Below are 20,092 nucleotides of genomic sequence, written 5' to 3' on the forward strand. Positions count from 1 at the left end.
GCCCTCTGATGCCAGGACCAGAAGCAATGGTCTTAATTTGCAGCAAGGGAGGTTTAGGTTGGACATTAGGAAAAACTGTCCGGGTGGTTCAACATTGGAATACATTGCCTAGGGAGGTTGTGGAATCTCCGTTCTTGGAGATATTTAAGAGCAGGTTGGATAAACATCTATCAGGGCTGATCTAGACAATGCTGGGTCCTGTCGTGAGGGCAGGGGACTGGACTTGATGACCTCGCGAGGTCCCTTCCAGTTCTAGTGTTCTGGGATTCGAATGGTTCTAACGGTTCTAAACTCCTCTGTCCCAGATGGCGCCGATTACCATGGCTGTACCGCAGCCTGAATACAGCGAGACACAACAAAAGCCAGGTGTTGTCTACTCCGTGTGCTAAACCCTCATAAGCCCCTCCCCGCCCCCCGGAAACAGGGCCTCTGTGCCAAAAAAAACCTCAGCTTCAGTTTTCCTTAATGGCTGCACTTTTATTTACAGGGCCGCAGAGGGCAAGAGAGGTCACAGACCCCTGGCCGGCCAAGCCGGGTCAGGGGCAGTCATCAGACCCAGACGATTGCCTTTTTGGGAAATGGCACCCCGGTGCCTGTCGAGGTCATGGGGCGTTCGTTGTGACATCAGCTGGGGGGCAGGTATATCTATGGGGCCCTGAGTTTAAGCACCAGTGCTCAACTTTGCCTTTCAAGAGAGCTGGTTAGCACTGTGCTCTGGGGTTTCGTCTGGACGCGTTTCTACAGACCTTCTCCAGAACTTCCCTAGAAGTAAGTGAATTTTCTCCCGTGGCTCCGTAGGCGATAGATAGAGTTGGTGTCCTGCCGGGATCTCACGCCCGGGATCCCTGCGGGCTTCAATTATTTCTTCACCCCTTCCCAAGCGACGCCGTTTCCTGTTGGAGCCATGAGGACTAGATCTAGGGGAGTCACTTAGCAGGCCTGGGGATTTCGGCAATACTTTCCCGAGTAGAGCCATCGAATTCTCTGCTCACTGGGACATGCGGACAGCAACACTCCACGTCCTGTGGATTTTCCGTCCACTTGTGGCTTTCAGGCACTGCCCACCTTGTGGGTCTGACGATTCTTCCTAATTTGGGCGCTGAAAAAGCAAAACTTCCCCCTCGCTCCAGATGTCGATTCCCTTGGAGGCTGGCCGTCCCGACTTTGGGAGGGGCTCCTGCCACTTGGAAATGAGCATTGTGGGTCGCCAGTTCTGAATTGGATCTTGTTTGGCCTCCTGAGATCCTCAAAGCGCTGGGTGATGTTATCGAAGGGTCTAATTCACAACCGGAGCGTTCCTATGGAGACCCCGTTGGACCACAGTGGGTTTTCAATCGCCCTTTATCGCAGTAATTGATCGAAACAGAAAGGAATTCGTTATTTGGCGGATCAATATCTTAATCCCTGATAGCCTGTTTCGGCAGCTTTAAAATAAACCGTGTTTTGCCTAGTCCTCAGGGTGGTGTTTAACCCCTTTGGGCACATTTGAGGCTCTTAAGAAGCATCGTGGGATAGCCCTGGAGGGTTGTTTGTCTAATGTCTCATGGGCATGTCTGTTTTCCTCCAGCCCAACTTGGATCCAGTCACGATGGACTTCATAAAAGCCACCGTGAACTCATGGTAAGAAAAAGAATTTTACCCAAAAAGGGTGGGTGGGGAGGCATGTAGCAAGACCCAGCATGACCCGTAGGCCGACAGTGTCTCAAATAACTTGGCAGGCAACATCTCCAACCACAGAACTCTAGGGCTATGTCTACATTGGCAAGATTTTGCGCAAATACTTTTAATGCAAGAGTTTTTGCGTTAAAGTATTTGCGCAAGAGAGCGTTTACACTACCATGTGCTTTTGCGTAAGAGATGTGTTTTTGCACAAAAACATCCGTGCCAGTGTAGACGCTCTCTTGCGCAAGAAAGCGCCGATGGCCATTTTAGCCATCGGACTTTCTTGAGCAAGAAATTCATGTTGCCTGTCTACACTGGCCTCTTGCGCAAGAACACTTGCTCAAGAGGGCTTATTCCTGAGCGGAAAAGTCATAGTTCTTGCGCAAGAAGCCCTGATTTCTTACATTAGAACGTCAGTATTCTTGGGCAAGAACGCGCGGCCAATGTAGACAGGCGGCAAGTTTTTGTGCAAAATCTTGCCAATGTAGACACAGCCTAGAAGTGGAAGAGACCTCAAGAGGTCATCAAGTCCTGTCCCCTGCCCTCATGGCAGAACCTGGCACTGTGTCTCCTGACTGTGGAGTGGGAGAACAACCTTCTCCAACCTCCTGTTCCTTTTCTAGCAGCCCCCAAAATGCCACTGGTTTTTCTACTCAATAGCACAGTGGGCATCTCTAGATTTCATTATTATTGTACTTGGCCCCCATAGCTTTGACAGCTAAGGAATTTTTCTAGTTCATGGAAATTGAAGGGACCTTGAGATGTCATTGAGTCTAGTCCCCCACCCTAACCAGGTACCACCCCTGACAGTTTCCCTAAATGGCTCCCTCAAGGATTGAACTCACAACCTTGGCCAATACTGAAGCCACTAAGCTCTCCCTCTCCCTCGTCTTTGGGAGCACCCTGTCTTTGCTTACCTCTAGGAACAAACACACTGTAGTTCTACCCTAAAAAGGCCTGGATTCCCCCCAGCGCTCCATCGGCTGGTAATATTTGACATTTTCGATTTCACTTAGGATGAAGTCTCCCGATATATCTGCCCCCCGCGTCCACACCAAATTTGCGGCATCCCTCTGGCCTTTCACCTACTTCTTTATCCCTTCGGCAGCTTCATTGTACTATGCAAGGACGTGGGAACACCCGGTCGACTGGTAATTATGTGTACTATGTAGTCGGCAGAAGAGAAACGTGAGCGGGGATTGGGTAGCAGCCTTTGGGTGGGGGTTCTCAGTGGGGGCAGGTGGCAGAGCGAGGAGCAATGGGGCTCACATCGCAGCGGGGGAGGTCTAGTTGGAGACGAGGAAAAACGATTTCCCGAGGCAGGCTGGGAAGCGTTGGGCTGGGGGCTCCCTAGGGAGGGGGTGGAATCTACATCCCTTGAGGTTCTTCCCCGACAAAATCAATAGAACGGATGGGGTCAGATCTCTCAATTCATCTCCCATTCCTTCCGGCAGGTATAAAATTCCTTGGCATATATCCACAATTAAATTTGACAATGATGAGGAGGAGGAAGAGTGACCACCAGCACCGGAAAGACGGGACTCCCACCGGCTGTGTAAATAAACCTGTACATAGTGTACATATCTCATACCCGAGTTGTGGGCTTCAGTTTTCAGCACCCGGTGGCGGGATGGGGAACAGGAGAAGGACAGAGGGGGTGCACCGCTGGGTGTGACCATGGTGAGAGCTGGATGGGCTCTGGCAAAGGCCAGCTGTGCCACGAGACAGCCTGGAGTGCTGTTTAAACAGCAGGGGCAAGGCTATTTCATAGAATCAAAGAGCTGGAAGAGACCCCAGAAGGTCGTCAAGTCCAGCCCCCTGCTCTAGGCAGGACCAATCCCAACTAAATCAACCCAGCCAGGGCTTTGTCAAGCCGGGACTTAAACACCTCTAGGGATGGAGACTCCACTACTTCCCTAGGTAACCCATCCCAGTGCTTCACCACTCTCCTAGGGAAATAGTTTTTCCTAATATCCAACCTGGACCTCTCCCACCTCAACTTGAAATTTTAATGTCCAGCAGGTAGTGCAGGGGTGGCATTTAAAGGTCTGGCTTTTAAAGACTTACCAATGGTCTGTTCTGCCTAGTGGAGAAACACCACCGTGGGAAGAGTCAGAAAAGTGCAACAACAATGAGGATGGGTTTGGAGCGGGAGCCAGAGGAAGAAAGATGAGAAAAGGTTGGGATGCTGTAGCTTAGAAAAGAGGAGAGGAAGCAGGGAGGGGATAGCGAGGGCTATAAAATCAAGACTGCTGTGGAGAAAGTGAGTCGGGAAAAAATATTCACACACGCACGAGGGGGTCACCCGATGACATTATTAGGCTGCAGGTTTAAAGTAAACAAAGGGACGTTTTTTTTTTCCCAAGCAGCATGGTGTTAACCTGTGGAACTCCTTGCTGGGGGATGTGGCAAAGACCAGGAATTTAACAGGATTAAAAAAAAGAGCTAGGCAAATTCATGGGCCAGCAATGGGTACTACGCAAAGTCTCTAACCTCTGTCAGAAGCTGGACATGGGCGACGGGGGAGGGATCATGTGAGAATTCCCTGTTCTCCCCTCCCTCTGGGGCATCGTGTGTTGGCTGCTGTCGGCAGACAGGACACTGGGCTGGATGGATGTTTGGTTTGACCCAGTCTGGCCACTTTTATGTGTAGTTGTTGTAGGCCCTACACAAACACAGCACCAACAGACAGCTCCTGCCCCAAAGAGCCCAGTTGGAGTCCAGCCACAGAACAAGACCTGGGACAATCCCCAGCCACCCCGGCTTGGGACAATGCCCTTTCCTCCCGGCTGTGTCCCAGTGACCTGGCCTTCTCGCTAGCAGCATGAGGGTGCAGCACCATGGGGCAGCCCTCCCTGACTCCCCGCCTCCATGGGGTGGCTGCTCCTGGCTGGCTAGGGATGCTCGCACAGCCTATGTAATCTTCCCCCGCTCTGGACCAGTCGTGGGTCTCCTGCACCTGCGTCGGCAGCCCCGGCTGTCCTGTGCCCTCTGCGTGTGCAGCCCCTGGCGCAAGGAGACCCCCTGCCGGCCGCAGGATCACAGCGAAATGATGGTCAGTGCCACGCCTGAGCCCACAGGCCCCCTGGGGGGCAGTGCAGCCCTGGCCGGGCGTGTGTGTCGGCAGGATCGCAGAATACTAGAAAGGAAAGGGATCTCGAGAGGCCGTCGCGTCCAGTCCCCTGCCCTCCCGGCAGGACCCAGCACCGTCCAGAGAGAATCCGAAAAATAGAACCCCAGGGCGGGCAAAGCCCTCAGGAGTTGTCAAATCCAGCCCCCTCCCCAAGGCAGGACCAACCCGAACTCAACCATCCCAGCCAAGCCGGGATTAAAACACCTCTAGGGATGGAGATTCCACCCCCTCCCTAGGGAACCCAGCCCAGCGCTTCCCCACCCGCCGAGAGAAATCATTTTTCCTCATCTCCAACCTAGACCTCCCCCGCTGCCGCATGAGGCCAACGAGTTCTGCTGCCTGCCCCCCTGAGAACAGCCTCTCTCCAGCCTCTTTGGACCCCCCCTTCAGGGAGTTGAAGGCTGCTCTCAAATCCCCCCTCGCTCTTCTCTTCTGCAGACTAAACAAGCCCAAATCCCTCAGCCTCTCCTCCTAGGTCGTGCGCTCCAGCTCCTGATCATTTTGGTCGCCCTCCGCTGGACCCTCTCCAATGCGTCCACCTCCTTTCTGTAGTGGGGGGCCCAGAACTGGACACAAAACTCCAGACGTGGCCTCCTCAGAGCCGAATAAAGGGGAGACCATCGGCTGGCCATGCTCCTCCGAATGCACCCCAATATGCCGTGACCCCACGTCTTTCAGTCTTCCCTCCCGGCTCCTGTTCTCTAGACCTTTCCTCATTCTTCTTGCTCTTCTCCGGACCTTCTCCAGCGTCTCCACATCTGGCTCGAAATGCGGTGCCCGGAACCGGAGACACGACTGCAGCCGAGGCCTGCTCGGCGCGGAGCTGAGGAGAAGGATTTCTCGTGTCTGGCGCGCCACACTCCTGTTCCTGCAGAAGTGTGACAGCTCCCCACGTCCTCCGGGGGCTTGGCCAGGATTGGGGGGTCTCGGCACGCCTGGCGCGTCGCTCGGGGAGCTAAGGAGTCTGGCTTCCTGCTCCACGCCAGCCCCTCCTTGCATGGCTGTGTGGGACAATTTGTCTAGGGTCCAGAGTGACTTAGACAAATTGGAGGATTGGGCCACTAGAAATCTGATGAGATTCAACAAAGACAAGTGTAGAGTCCTGCACTTGGGACGGAAGAATCCCAAGCATTGTTACAGGCTGGGGACCAACCAGTTAAGTAGTAGTTCTGCAGAAAAGGACCTGGGGGTTACAGTGGATGAGAAGCTAGATATGAGTCAACAGGGTGCCCTTGTAGCCAAGAAGGCTAATGGCATATTAGGATGCATTAAGAGGAGCATTGCCAGCAGATCCAGAGATGTCATTATCCCCCTTTATTCGGCTTTGGTGAGGCCACATCTGGAGTACTGTGTCCAGTTCTGGGCCCCCCACTACAAAAAGGATGCGGACGCATTGGAGAGGGTCCAGCGGAGGGCAACCAAAATGATTAGGGGTCTGGAGCATATGACCTACGAGGAGAGGCTGAGGGAGTTGGGTCTGTTTAGTCTGCAGAAGCGAAGAGTGAGGGGGGACTTGATAGCAACCTTCAACTTCCTGAAGGGAGGTTCCAAAGAGGATGGAGAGAGGCTGTTCTCAGTAGTGACAGATGGCAGAACAAGGAGCAATGGTCTCAAGTTGTGGTGGGAGAGGTCCAGATTGGATATTAGGAAAAACTATTTTACTAGGAGGGTGGTGAAGCACTGGAATGGGTTACCTAGGGAAGTAGTGGAGTCTCCATCCCTAGAGGTGTTTAAGTCTCGGCTTGACAAAGCCCTGGCCGGGTTGATTTAGATGGGATTGGTCCTGCCTAGAGCGGGGGGCTGGACTTGACGACCTTCTGAGGTCTCTTCCAGTTCTGATTCTATGATAAGGGGATGGTTGGATGAAATAACATGATCTTGGTAACTAATTGACCATTCATTTCCAGTTGGAAATAGGTCAATGGAGGGATGATAGGAGTTGCTATAGGGAACTTTCTGGGTGTCTGGCTGGTGAGTCTTGCCCACATGCTCAGGGTTTAGCTGATCGCCATATTTGGGGTCAGGAAGGAATTTTCCTCCAGGGTAGATTGGCAGAGGCCCTGGAGGTTTTTCGCCTTCCTCTGTAGCATTGGGCACAGATCACAGCTGAAGGACTCTCTGCATGTTGGGGCCTTCAAAGTATTTGAAGGCTTCAATATCTGAGACATAGGTGAGAGGATTATTCTAAGAGGGGTGGGCGAGATTCTGTGGCCTGCACTGTGCAGGGGGTCAGACTAGATGATCATAATGGTCCCTTCTGACCTTAAAGTCTATGAGTCTATGAGTCTATGAGTCTATGAGCCAAATGGGGACGGGGGTCTGTCACAGGAGAGCTGACAGAGCCCTGGGAAAGGTGGGGAGGGCCCGGCTCCGTGCTCTGGGTAGAGCCGGGGCCTCGGCAGCAGGCCCCTCCCCTTTCCTCAGCCCTCAGCACTGCCCAGAGCGCGCGCCCGGCTCCAGCAGCGATTTAAAGGGGCCGCGCGTCACTGCTGGAGCTGGAGCTCCAGGCCTGGTAGAATTGCCGGGCCCCATTCGTCCCCCGGTCGCCAGGCCTGGCCAAGCTTCATCCCTGCCCCCCACGTGTGTGTGATGCTTCCCGGCGCTGGCAAGGAGGGAAAAGTCCTCCCGCCATGCCAGGACTCTCTCCTGGGCTCAGCCGGCCTCTCCCAAAGGGGGCGGGGCCTTGGGGAGAAGGGGCGGGGCCTTGGAGAGAAGGGGTGGTGCCTGGAGCTTCCCTGTGCCCAGGTCCCCAGAGAGCAGGGGGCTGGACCCAATGGCTCAGCCAGCCATGTCCGAAGCATGAAGACTGTCCAGCCCACCCCGGTGCAGGCGGGTGTGAGGAGCGCTGGGGCTGGGAATGGCTGGGGACGTACGACCAGGGCTGCTGATGTGGGGGGCAAATGGGGCAGCGGAGCTGAGACCCACCGATTGAAAAGGGACGCCCGGCTGCATCGCCTGTCCTGTCCCTTTAAATCTCCACCGGAGCCCTACCAGGCTGGCTGTGTCACTGTGGGGCAGCCCCGCACGGCCTGGGATAATCCGCCTCCACCGCCGCTTGGGATTGGGGGTGGAGAATACCCACCTCGCCAGCGCAGAGGCCAGCGAATTGGCTCGGGGCCGAACAACTACAGCACCACATGTACGGGGCCGTCAACGGTATCTCTGCCCTCAAGCGGACCCTGCACCGGGAGAGAGTGGGAAGGTGGCACGGCGAGTCTGGGCGTGTGCCGGGCGCCGAGCCGGGCTGAAGGAGAGCAGAGAAAGTACAATATTTTAGTCACGGAAAACAGGGCCCGTGACTGTTGATGAAGGACAAAAATCCCAGGGAAGCGAGGGAAGATTTGATTCTTTAATTTGTGGTTTTGTCAACCGGGGGCGATGAAGAGTTGTGTGTACGGTTCACTCCTGAGTAGACCTGGGGAGGCCGGTGGGGTATTATCTGATGGGCCAAGAGGCCCAGTGCTGTGAAAGGGGACTGTTTCCTGTTTATTTTAATTCGTTCGCTTCTTTGGATTAGGAGGGAAATAGGGTCGTAGGCGCTTTGAAAATGGTGACCTTCCACCTTCTGTTTACATCTGGGTAGGGCGCTGGAGGAGGCGACCTCCAGACGTCTCTTCCCTTCCCAGGACTCTATGGCTACGTCTACACAGCCAGTTTGTTCGGCAGAAAATATGCTAATGAAGGACTCATTTGCATGAGCCGCAATCACATTTGCATATTGTCTGCCGAAAAAACTGGCCGTGTAGACGTGGCCTGCGGTTCTCTGCCTTTATGTACCAGTATTTATCGCCGTATCGGTATCAGTATCGACAGAGCTAGGGCTGCCTTAATCTTGCTGGAGACGGCAAAGGCGAAACGTTTCATGACAGGACGCAGAGGCTCGCGGCCCGCCCCAGATTTTGATGTTTTGTTTTCCCAGCTACCAATCTGTGTCCTTCAAATCCGCTGCTTGCCGAGGGGATGACAGTTTTCGTCAGCTTGACAGAGGCATATTGGAAAGCGGAGGGTTCGAATGAATGGAGAATGAAGCTCATTGGCTTTATTGGGAGTGGAAGAGACCTCCCCACCCCATAAACCGCGCAGAAGAGGTGAAGCTGCTTGCGGAAGTTGGGCACCCGTGTTCGGGTCTGGCGGAATGAAGCCGAGGGCTTCACTGAAACGTGAAAAGTGAGTCTCTTAAAGCATCAAGCTTCGTATAAAGAAATGTGTGTTAAATGTATAAAAGATGAATATTAGAAAGAAAGAAAGAAAGAAAGAAAGAAAGAAAGAAAGAAAGAAAGAAAGAAAGAAAGAAAGAAAGAAAGAAAGAAGTGTTAAATGTATAAAAGATGAATATTAGAAAGAAAGAAAGAAAGAAAGAAAGAAAGAAAGAAAGAAAGAAAAAGATGTTAAATGTATAAAAGATGAATATTTGAAAGAAAGAAAGAAAGAAAGAAAGAAAGAAAGAAAGAAAGAAAGAAAGAAAGAAAGAAAAAGATGTTAAATGTATAAAAGATGAATATTTGAAAGAAAGAAAGAAAGAAAAAGATGTTAAATGTATAAAAGATGAATATTAGAAAGAAAGAAAGAAAAAGATGTTAAATGTATAAAAGATGAATATTAGAAAGAAAGAAAGAAAGTTAGTTAGTTAGTTAGTTAGTTAGTTAGTTAGTTAGTTAGTTAGTTTCAGGGACTCAAATGGTCGGAGCCTAGGAGACTGTATCAATTCATCGCTGTTTCACGATATGCTAATGTTTGTCCTTTCAGAGTTTGTGCCTGTTTCTAAAGGCAGCCAGTTTAAAAAGAGCTTTTTGCAGGGACTCTTGGACCTCCTTGTTCCTCAGGCAGTAGATGATGGGGTTGATCAGGGGAGTCAGGACTATGTAGAAGACGGACAATATTTTGTGTAGGACCGTGGGCGCGTTGCCCGTTGGAACCACGTAGACAGTGATCACGGCCCCGTAGAAAACGCTCAGCACGATGAGGTGGGAGGAGCAGGTGGAAAAGGCCTTTTTCCGCCCGGTGGAGGAGGGGATGCGCAGGACGGTGGAGATGATACACACGTAGGATGTTAGCGTCAGGACACAGGGCGCAAGAGCCCCTAGGGCAGCGATCGTCAACGTCACCAGTTCCAGAGTCCGGGTGTCGCTGCAGGAGAGCTTTATCAACGGAGTGAAATCACAGAAGAAATGGTCCATTTCTTTGGCATCACAGAACGTCAATTGCCACAAGAAAACGTCGGTTAGGGTGCAGTTTAGAAAGCTGCAGAGCCAAGACCCGGCCACGAGCCAGCCACACACCCGGCCGTTCATCAGAGCTGCGTAGCGGAGGGGATGGCAGATGGCGACGTACCGGTCGTAGGACATGGCCGCCAGCAGCAGAGCCTCGGTTGCGGACATGACGGCAAAGAAATATAATTGTACGAAGCAACCCTTCACGGAGATGCTCCTGTCCCCGGTCCAGAGGCTGGCCAGCAGCCGGGGCAGGAAGGCAGAGGTGTAACAGATCTCCAGGAAGGACAAGTTCCCCAGTAAGTAGTACATGGGGGTGCGTAGGTTGTGATCGACCACCACAAGCGCGATGATGAGGGTGTTCCCGGCCACGGTCACATTATAGATGAGTAGAAACAGCAGAAAAAGGAGGGGCTGTAGTTTCGGGTCGTTCCCGAACCCCAGGAGGATGAATTCGGAGATGAGGGAGTGATTTCTTCCTTCCGCTTGCTCCATGCTCCGTATCTAGAAACAGAAATCCAGGGAGTGTTGAAGGCAGGGGCAGAAACATGGAGGAGGTCTGTCTACAGCCCTGTCCGTCTCTCCACTGGAATTAGGACGTTTTCAATTCGACACTTTACACTCAAATTTGAATAAAGATGCTAATTATCTTACCCATTACAAAGATAGCTTCCCCAATTATCACCTCTAATATCATTAGCTCACAGACATCTACCCTTCCCCACCTCTAATATCATTAGCTCACAGACATCTACCCTTCCCCACCTCTAATATCATTAGCTCACAGACATCTACCCTTCCCCACCTCTAATATCATTAGCTCACAGACATCTACCCTTCCCCACCTCTAATATCATTAGCTCACAGACATCTACCCTTCCCCACCTCTAATATCATTAGCTCACAGACATCTACCCTTCCCCACCTCTAATATCATTAGCTCACTGACATCTACCCTTCCCCACCTCTAATATCATTAGGTCACAGACATCTACCCTTCCCCACCTCTAATATCATTAGCTCACAGACATCTACCCTTCCCCACCTCTAATATCATTAGCTCACAGACATCTACCCTTCCCCACCTCTAATATCATTAGCTCACAGACATCTACCCTTCCCCACCTCTAATATCATTAGCTCACAGACATCTACCCTTCCCCACCTCTAATATCATTAGCTCACAGACATCTACCCTTCCCCACCTCTAATATCATTAGCTCACTGACATCTACCCTTCCCCACCTCTAATATCATTAGGTCACAGACATCTACCCTTCCCCACCTCTAATATCATTAGCTCACAGACATCTACCCTTCCCCACCTCTAATATCATTAGCTCACAGACATCTACCCTTCCCCACCTCTAATATCATTAGCTCACAGACATCTACCCTTCCCCACCTCTAATATCATTAGCTCACAGACATCTGCCCTTCCCCACCTCTAATATCATTAGCTCACAGACATCTACCCTTCCCCACCTCTAATATCATTAGCTCACAGACATCTACCCTTCCCCACCTCTAATATCATTAGCTCACAGACATCTACCCTTCCCCACCTCTAATATCATTAGCTCACTGACATCTACCCTTCCCCACCTCTAATATCATTAGCTCACTGACATCTACCCTTCCCCACCTCTAATATCATTAGCTCACAGACATCTACCCTTCCCCACCTCTAATATCATTAGCTCACAGACATCTACCCTTCCCCACCTCTAATATCATTAGGTCACAGACATCTACCCTTCCCCACCTCTAATATCATTAGCTCACTGACATCTACCCTTCCCCACCTCTAATATCATTAGGTCACAGACATCTACCCTTCCCCACCTCTAATATCATTAGGTCACAGACATCTACCCTTCCCCACCTCTAATATCATTAGCTCACTGACATCTACCCTTCCCCACCTCTAATATCATTAGCTCACAGACATCTACCCTTCCCCACCTCTAATATCATTAGCTCACAGACATCTACCCTTCCCCACCTCTAATATCATTAGCTCACAGACATCTACCCTTCCCCACCTCTAATATCATTAGCTCACTGACATCTACCCTTCCCCACCTCTAATATCTTTAGCTCACTGACATTTACCTCCCCCCCCCCATCCCCCTTCTGTTCTGAAATTTGATTGGTCCTTTCCATAAGTGTTCATTTTTTTAATTGTATCCTTTGGTATATATGGTTGTGACAATTTTCTTCCACTATTTGATCTGAGGAAGTGGGTCTGGCCCACGAAAACTCATCATCTAATAAACCATCTTGTTAGTCTTTAAAGTGCTTCATAGGCCAGGTTTTCGTTTCAGCTACACCAGGCTAACACGGCTCCATTTCTATCACTCCTCAATCATCATAGAAAGTCTTCGATTCTTCGAATCCCAGGACTGGCGGAGACCTCAAGAGTTGTCAAGTCCAGCCCCCCGCCTAAAGCAGGACCAACCCAAACTCAATCATCCCAGCCAAGCTGGGACGTTAACACCTCTAGGGATGGAGATTCCACCCCCTCTCCCTAGGGAACCCATCCCAGTGCTTCCCCACCCTCCTGGGGAAATCGTTTTTCCTACGATCCAACCTAGACCTCCCCCACGGCAATGTGAGCCCATTGCTCCTCATTCTGCACCTGCCCCCACTGAGAACAGCCTCTCTCCAGCCTCTTGGGAACCCCCCTAAGGAAGTTAAAGGCTGCTCTCAAATCCCCCCTCACTCTTCTCTTCTGCAGACTACACAAGCCCAAATCCCTCAGCCTCTCCTCCTAGGTCATGTGTTCCAGCCCCCGAATCATTTTGGCTGCCCTCCGCTGGACCCTCTCCATGTGTCCACATCCTTTTTGTAGTGGGGGGCCCAGAACTGGACACAATACTCCAGATGTGGCCTCTCAGAGCCGAATAAAGAGGAATAATCACATCTCTAGATCTGCTGGCAATGCTCCTCCTAATGCACCCTAATACGCCATTGGCCTTCTTGGCTACAAGGGCGCCCTGTTGACTCATCTCCAGCTTCTCATCCACCGTAACCCCCAAGGCCTTTTTTGCTGAACTGCTACTTAGCCAGTCAGTCCCCAGCCTGTAACAACACTCGGGATTCTTCCGTCCCAAGGGCAGGACTCAACGCGTGTCCTTGTTGAGAAAGCCCTCTCATTCTTCCTGACATACCGGAGCAGAAACTGGTCTTTTCTACCCCCGATCACTTCATTTGAATGCCTCTGCCTCACCGTTCACACTGGTGATCCCATCCCAGTTGCACCCGGACCCTGACCTTCCTTCAGACTTCCTGAGATCCATTTATCGTTTTGCACGATGGCCGTTCCCTTCTGCGATGGACAACTTTGGAATAGCCCGACTGACCGGACCTTGCGTTCCTACCTGCATGTCTTCATCCAACGGCGCCTCCTGGTTTGTTTCGTACTTATTCCATTTCACAGAAATGAATGTTCTTCCCTTCAATGTCTTCTGAGAGGATGCAAATTTCCCAGAACTTTTCAGCAAGCGGGAATCTGAAAGGATTGCCTAGAAGAAAGTTCAACTTTATTTTTTTAGACAGGAAAAATAATGGTGTCGGGACAGCCTCCACCTCAAAAGCCAAAGCATAGAAAGCAACGGAGAACTGTTGACCAAACAACAAAACATAAGAACACAAGACCATCAGAAAGGCCATACTTGGTCAAACCAACAACAGTGGCCAATGCCAGATGCCCCAGAGGGATGGAACACAACAGGGAATCTTCACATGATCCCTCCCCTGTCACCCATTTCCAGAGAAACAGAGGCTAGAGACACCATTCCTACCCGTGGGTCTGGCCCACGAAAGCTCATCATCTAATAAACCATCTTGTTAGTCTTTAAAGTGCTACATTGTCCTGCATTTTGCTTCAGCTACCCCAGACTAACATGGTTACATCTCTATCATTGATGGACCTAACCTCCATGAATTTATTTTGTTCTTTTATGAAGCCTGTTAAAGTGCTAGTCTTCGCACCCTCCTCCGGCAAGGAGTTCCACAGGTTCACAGTGCGCTGTGTGAAGAAAATCTTCCTTTTGCTTGTTTCAAAACTGAGACTTATTCATTTCCTTTGGCTACCCCAATTCTTACGTGATGGGAGCCAGTAAATAACTTCATTATTCACTTTCTCCAGACCTGTCAAGATTTTATAGACCTCTAGACTATCCCCCCTTTATCTCCTCGTTTCTAAGCTGAAAAGTCCCAGTTTTTTTAATCTCTCTTCATGTGGAATCCATTCCAAACGCCTCATCATTTTTGTTGCCCTTTTCTGGACCTTTTCCAATGCCAAGATATCTTTTTCGAGATGAGACGACCACATCTATATGCGTTCACTTTTTTTGATTGTATCCCTTTGGTATATATGGTCGTGCCAATTTTTTTCCACAATTTGATCTGAGGAAGTGGGTCCGGCCCACAAAAACTCATCACCTAATAAACCATCTTGTTAGTCTTTAAAGTGCTGCATAGATCTGTCTTTGTTTCAGCTACCCCAGACTAACACGGCTACATCTCTATTACTAGAACGGGAAGCGACTGTCTAGGAAGGAGGCCTGCAGAAAGGGACCTAGGGGTCAGAGTGGACCACGAGCTAATATGAGCTGCAAAAAAAGCCAACATGATTCTGGGCTGCATGAACAAGAGTGTTGTGAGCAAGACACGAGAAGTCGTTCTTCTGCTGTACTCTACGCTGATTATGCCTCAGTTGGAGGATTGTGTCCAGTTCTGGGTACCACATTTCAGGAAAGATGTGGAGAAATTGGAGACGGTCCAGAGAAGAGCAAGAAGAATGATGAAAGGTCTGGAGAACATGACCTATGAGGGAAGGCTGAAAGAATTGGGTTCGTTTAGTTTAGAAAAGAGAAGACTGAGGGGGGACATGAGAACCGTTTTCAGGTATCTAAAAAGGTATTACAAAGAGGAGGGAGAAAAATTATTCTCCTTGGCCTCTGAAGGCAGGAGGCCTTGCAGCAAGGGAGGTTTAGGTTGGACATTAGGAAAAACTTCCTCTTGGTCAGTGTGGTGAAATACATATAAGTTGCCTAGGGAGTTGTGGAATCTCCATCCCTGGAGATATTTAAGAGCAGGTTAGATAGACGTCTATCAGGGATGGTCTAGACGGTGCTTGGTCCTGCCATGAGGGCAGGGGACTAGACTTGATGACCTCTCAAGGTCCCTTCCAGTTGTAGCGTTCTATGACTGTATGATAATTAAGGAGAGAATGGTACCTGAGGGACGGGATTGTGAACGTCATCAGATCAATACTTCCCGACGAGTTAACTTCCCATCACAACCTGCCTCCTGTTGTATGTTAGAATCACAGAATCGTAGACTCCTAGGACTGGCAAAGACCTCAGGAGTCATCGAATCCAGCCCCTTGCCCAAAGTGGGATCAACCCCAACTCAATCTTCCCAGTCAAGCCAGGAGTTAAATATCTCTAGGGGTGGAGATTCCACCCCGGTTCCTAGAGAACCCATCCCAGTGCTTCTTGTCCTATCTGCAGAGGTGAAGGAGAACAATTTTTCTCCCGCCTCCTTGTAACACCCTTTCAGAAAGTTGGAAACTCTTTATACATTTATAAATTGTGTCGCAACTAATACAATTGTCTCTTCGCTATATTTGATAACGATTATTTGGTAACTCGTCTGCTTTGATCTGTTTTCCAGCCCTTAGAATCATTCGCAATGTATTTATTTATACCAACTTATTTATACCAATAAACTTAGTGTGCATTATCGGCTTTTTTGAACATATCTTACACTGAATCAAAATGATTAAAGCTATTTCCTGTACAGCTGTTTACTTCAGTGGTTAAACTCCAATCAAGTTTATAAGAATATAAAAACAGCCATACTGGTTGAGACCAAAGGTCCATCTAGCCTAGTGTCCTGTCTGCCGACAGTGGCCAATGCCAGGTGCCCCAGAGGGCGTGAACCGAACAGGTAATGATCAAGCGATCTCTCTCCTGCCATCCATCTCTACCCTCTGACAAACAGAGGCTAGGGACACCATTTCTTACCAATTTGTCTAATAAGTACTGATGGACCTAACCTCCATGAATTTATCTAGTTCTTTCTTGAGTCCTGTTAAAGTCCTGATCTTCATAATATCCTTCGGCAAGGAGTTCCACAGGTTGACTGTGCTCTGTGAGAAGAAAAACTTCCTTTTGTGTTTTATTAACTATGAAAGATAAATTGTGAATGTTTCTGAAGGCTGGCAAACAGATGAAAACATGCTATTTACCAAATACTCATCAATTACAGCGCAAAGACCAAATAATGAACATCAGTAAAATGGGTTGCTATATACCAGTAATAATGTAGTACAGAGAGAAAGTTTCTATATGATACCATTCTCCAGGAAGAAGGCAAGCTCCCAAATTTATACAGCCACTCCCCGACTTACGAACACACCGACTAATGACCATCCGTACTTACGACCAACCTCCCATTAACCCCATTATAATATTTTCAAGTTGAGAACCATGTACGTCAAGTTTTTTGAACAGCATGGACAGCGTATTTAAGGGTATTTCCTACTTATCACCAAATCGAGTTACGACCAGATGTTCGGAACGTAACACGTTCGTAAGTCGGGGACTGCCTGTACTCCGAAGACCATCTTCTAGATCTGTCCTATTTGCAAGCAAAAGTAACTGTGTACAACTTTTGAAAGAACTCAGTTTGTACCTTGTTTTGTTTTTTCCAGTACCAAGCTACCCACCTTATAGCGTTGGCCTCAATGAATACATTTCAAGTACCAAAGGACACGAAAGCCCCAGCTTATTGTGTCCTCTCTGGGTCACTCCAGAACAAGTCGGTGCCAAGACCTCCATAGCTATCGCTACGCTAAAATAACCCTGCATTGTAACCTATGCCCGTAAACAATGAAAAATGCAAATTAGAAATAACGCACTTCTTAGATTGTGTGTGCATGAGCAGTTCCTCACCCTGACGGATGACCCCAACAATTTGGTAGCTTCTCAAGACACAGTCTGGCAGCTTCAATGTCTCAGGTTTCCAGATGCAGGCTCGAAATCGCTGTAGCCTGTATCCAGCAGTTCCCCAAAATCAGTTTTTGTTCCTTCCGTCTTCCGAGGAGTCCTCTTGGGTGCAGGGTGAGAAACAAGCCGTGAGCTCACGCCCGGCCTTATATAGCTGTAGCAAAGGGTGTAAACCCTTTGTTTCCCGCCTTGGCTCCCAGGGCGGTGTGTGGAAAAATACAGCCCTCCCAAGATGGAGTCCGGCGTCATGTGACCTGACACTGTAGTGCCATAGCGACCATTACAACAGGCTCTCTGGAGCTTTCGTAAGAGGGTTTGCCAAGAGGACAATGTGTCTCTACTGAGGCCTATTGTTTTCCCCGATGGCTCGTTAACCTTAATAGGTCCTTCCCAAACGAGCTCGTTAGACTGAAAACACCTTCAATTCCCATCTGAAATGCAGAGACATAGTCAACTTCCATGAGTTGGGCTACAACAACGATACGTGCATACAGAAATAGGGCCATCTTCTCCAGCAGCCATGACACTTCCGTTGACACTGTCACGGATGCATCTCGACCAAAACGCATCGTCATTAGGCCATTAGCTTATCATTGTGGTCTCACTTTGAAGAATGTAGGAGGGTTGTTCTTATGTTCTTACCAAAGGCCCATCCAACCCAGTGTCCTGTCTGCCGACAGGGGCCTATGCCAGATGCCCCTGAGGGAGTGAACAGAACGGGGAATCCTCACGTGATCCCTCTCCTGTCAGATGTTTCCAGACAAACAAGCTAGGGACACCATTCCTACCCACCCTAATAGCCACTGATGGACCAAACCTCCATGAATCTATCTAGCTCTTTCTTGAAACCCTGTTAAAGTCCTGGTCTTCACAACATCCTCTGGCAAGGAGTTCCACAGATTAACCATGCACTGGTCACTTATTCCGGAAAATCAGCCGCTTTTCCGGAATAACTTGCCAGCTGTCTACACTGGCCGCTTGAATTTCCGGAAAAGCACTGACGATCTCATGTAAAATCATCCGTGCTTTTCCGGAAAAACGATGCTGCGCCCGTTCGGGCAAAAGTCCTTTTCTGGAAAACTGTTCTGGAAAAAGGCCAGAGTAGACAGCAGAGATTTCTTTTCCGCAAAAAAGCCCCGATTGCGAAAATGACGATCAGGGCTTTTTTGCGGAAAAGCGTGTTTAGATTGGCCACGGACGCTTTTCCGGAAAAAGTGCTTTTCCGGAAAATCATCCTGCCAATGTAGACGTGCTTAAAAAGTTTTCCGTTATAAGCATTTCCGGAAAATCATGCCAGTGTAGCCGTAGCCGGGCAGTGTGAGGACGAGGCCTTACAACATGAACAGGGGCAGTTGAATTGACACAAATACATAAACCACAGAGCACAGGCTCTGTGCTCTGTGGGGCACAGGCAGGTGGGTTGCAAGCAGCAGGTGGGCAGCCATGAGGGGCTGGCGGATGCCAGCGTGCGATATTTTTCAGTGTGAGGTGGCAGCAGACGTGCGATCGCACGAGCACTATGGTCAGTCACTGGGGGGCGGGGCTCCGAGGCGGGAGGGGAAGGGACCAATGGCCTAAGGGAGAAGCCATCTTGATATTCCTGCGGTGCTGAGCTAGACATGAGGCTGGATCTGCACTGGGCGCATGGGCGCCCGTGTAGCACGTCGCACACTTGTCCCCTGGGCTCTGTGCGGGGGGTGACACCTGCTCGTGGGGATGCTGGTGGGGAGGGGCAGAGCAGGGAGAGGATCACTAACTCTTCGGGCTGTTTTCCAAGGCACCCTGCCCCTGCTGTAACCACTAGGCCCCACTGCCCTCCCAGAGCTAGGGAGAGAACCCAGCGGTCCTGTCTTCCAGCCCCTGCCACTGTGGCTCTAACCACTAGGCCCCACTGCCCTCCCAGCTAGGGAGAGAAACCAGGAGTCCAGTCTCCTGAGTCAGTAAAATGACTCGGCCTCCCCTTTGCAAAACCAGCACCAGGGTCCCTACCCCTGGTGTGTGCCCCCCCCCCGACTCTCCCAACCCCAGTAAGGGAGAGATCCCAGAAGCCCTCACTCCTCCTCTAACCACGAGACCCTACTCCTTTCCAGAGCCAGGGAGACAGCCCAGGAGCGGAGGCTTTCAGCTGCCCTCCTCTAACCACTAGTCCCCACTCCCCTCTTGGGGCCAGGGAGAGAACCCAGGCCTCCTGGCTCCCAGGCCATCTCTGGCTCTAACCACTAATCCCCACTCCCCTCCACATGCCAGAGAGAGGATTCAGGAGAGCTGGCTTCCTTTCCCAGAGACAGGGAAACAGCCCAGGAGATGAGGCTCCCCGCCGACCTGCTCTAACCACTAGCCCCCGATCCCCTCTGGGAGCCATGGAGAGAACCCAGGAGTCTTGGCTCCCTGCCCACCTGCTCTAACCACTAGCCCCAACTACCTTCTGGGAGCCACACACAAACCGAAGGAGTTCGGACACCAAGGGAACCAGGGCTCTAACCACTAGGCCCCGCTTCCCGCCGTCAGCACCAGTCCCCCACGGACACCAAGGGGACCCAGGACTCTAACCGCTAGGCACCGCTCCCCGCCGTCAGCACCTGTCCCCCATGGACGCCGAGGGGACCCAGGGCTCTAACCGCTAGGCACCGCTCCCCTCCGTCAGCACCTGTCCCCCACAGACACCGAGGGGACCCAGGGCTCTAACCGCTAGGCACCGCTCCCCGCCGTCAGCACCTGTCCCCCACGGACACCGAGGGGACCCAGGGCTCTAACCGCTAGGCCCCGCTCCCCGCCGTCAGCACCTGTCCCCATGGACACTGAGGGGACCCAGGGCTCTAACCACTAGGCACCGCTCCCCGCCGTCAGCAACTCTCCCCACGGACACCGAGGGGACCCAGGGCTCTAACCGCTAGGCACCGCTCCCCGCCGTCAGCACCTGTCCCCCATGGACACCGAGGGGACCCAGGGCTCTAACCGCTAGGCCCCGCTCCCCACCGTCAGCACCTGTCCCCCATGGACACCGAGGGGACCCAGGGCTCTAACCGCTAGGCCCCGCTCCCCGCCGTCAGCACCTGTCCCCCATG

At 50.9% G+C, this 20,092-nt stretch overlaps 2 protein-coding genes across 4 annotated transcripts; one reads left to right on the forward strand and one right to left on the reverse strand.

Moving 5' to 3' along the window:
- Positions 1 to 213: 213 nt before the first annotated feature.
- Positions 214 to 3,252, forward strand: LOC149521021 (uncharacterized). 3 transcript variants are annotated; one of them, XM_089774494.1, is made up of 5 exons: positions 214 to 366; positions 488 to 639; positions 1,568 to 1,620; positions 2,679 to 2,813; positions 3,117 to 3,252. In XM_089774494.1, exons 1-5 carry the CDS (start codon positions 306 to 308, stop codon positions 3,178 to 3,180), a joined length of 465 nt encoding a protein of 154 aa, XP_089630620.1. In that variant the 5' UTR covers positions 214 to 305; the 3' UTR covers positions 3,181 to 3,252. The 3 variants fall into 3 exon arrangements, 2 of the variants coding, with proteins under 2 accessions (XP_089630620.1, XP_089630621.1); XM_089774495.1 differs by having other exon boundaries at positions 2,771 to 2,813; XR_016348104.1 differs by lacking the exons at positions 214 to 366; positions 488 to 639 and adding an exon at positions 660 to 768.
- A 6,203-nt stretch (positions 3,253 to 9,455) lies between these two features.
- LOC102454458 (olfactory receptor 6C74-like) lies at positions 9,456 to 13,701 on the reverse strand. Its single transcript, XM_075912061.2, has 2 exons — positions 13,389 to 13,701; positions 9,456 to 10,509 (listed from the first exon to the last, which is right to left on the reverse strand). Exons 1-2 carry the CDS (start codon positions 13,392 to 13,394, stop codon positions 9,538 to 9,540), a joined length of 978 nt encoding a protein of 325 aa, XP_075768176.2. The 5' UTR covers positions 13,395 to 13,701; the 3' UTR covers positions 9,456 to 9,537.
- Between the last annotated feature and the right edge of the window lie 6,391 nt (positions 13,702 to 20,092).

Source organism: Pelodiscus sinensis, chromosome 30 (genome assembly GCF_052426305.1).
Source record: "Pelodiscus sinensis isolate ZL-2025 chromosome 30, ASM5242630v1, whole genome shotgun sequence".
In the NCBI taxonomy this organism is placed as follows: Eukaryota; Metazoa; Chordata; order Testudines; family Trionychidae; genus Pelodiscus; species Pelodiscus sinensis.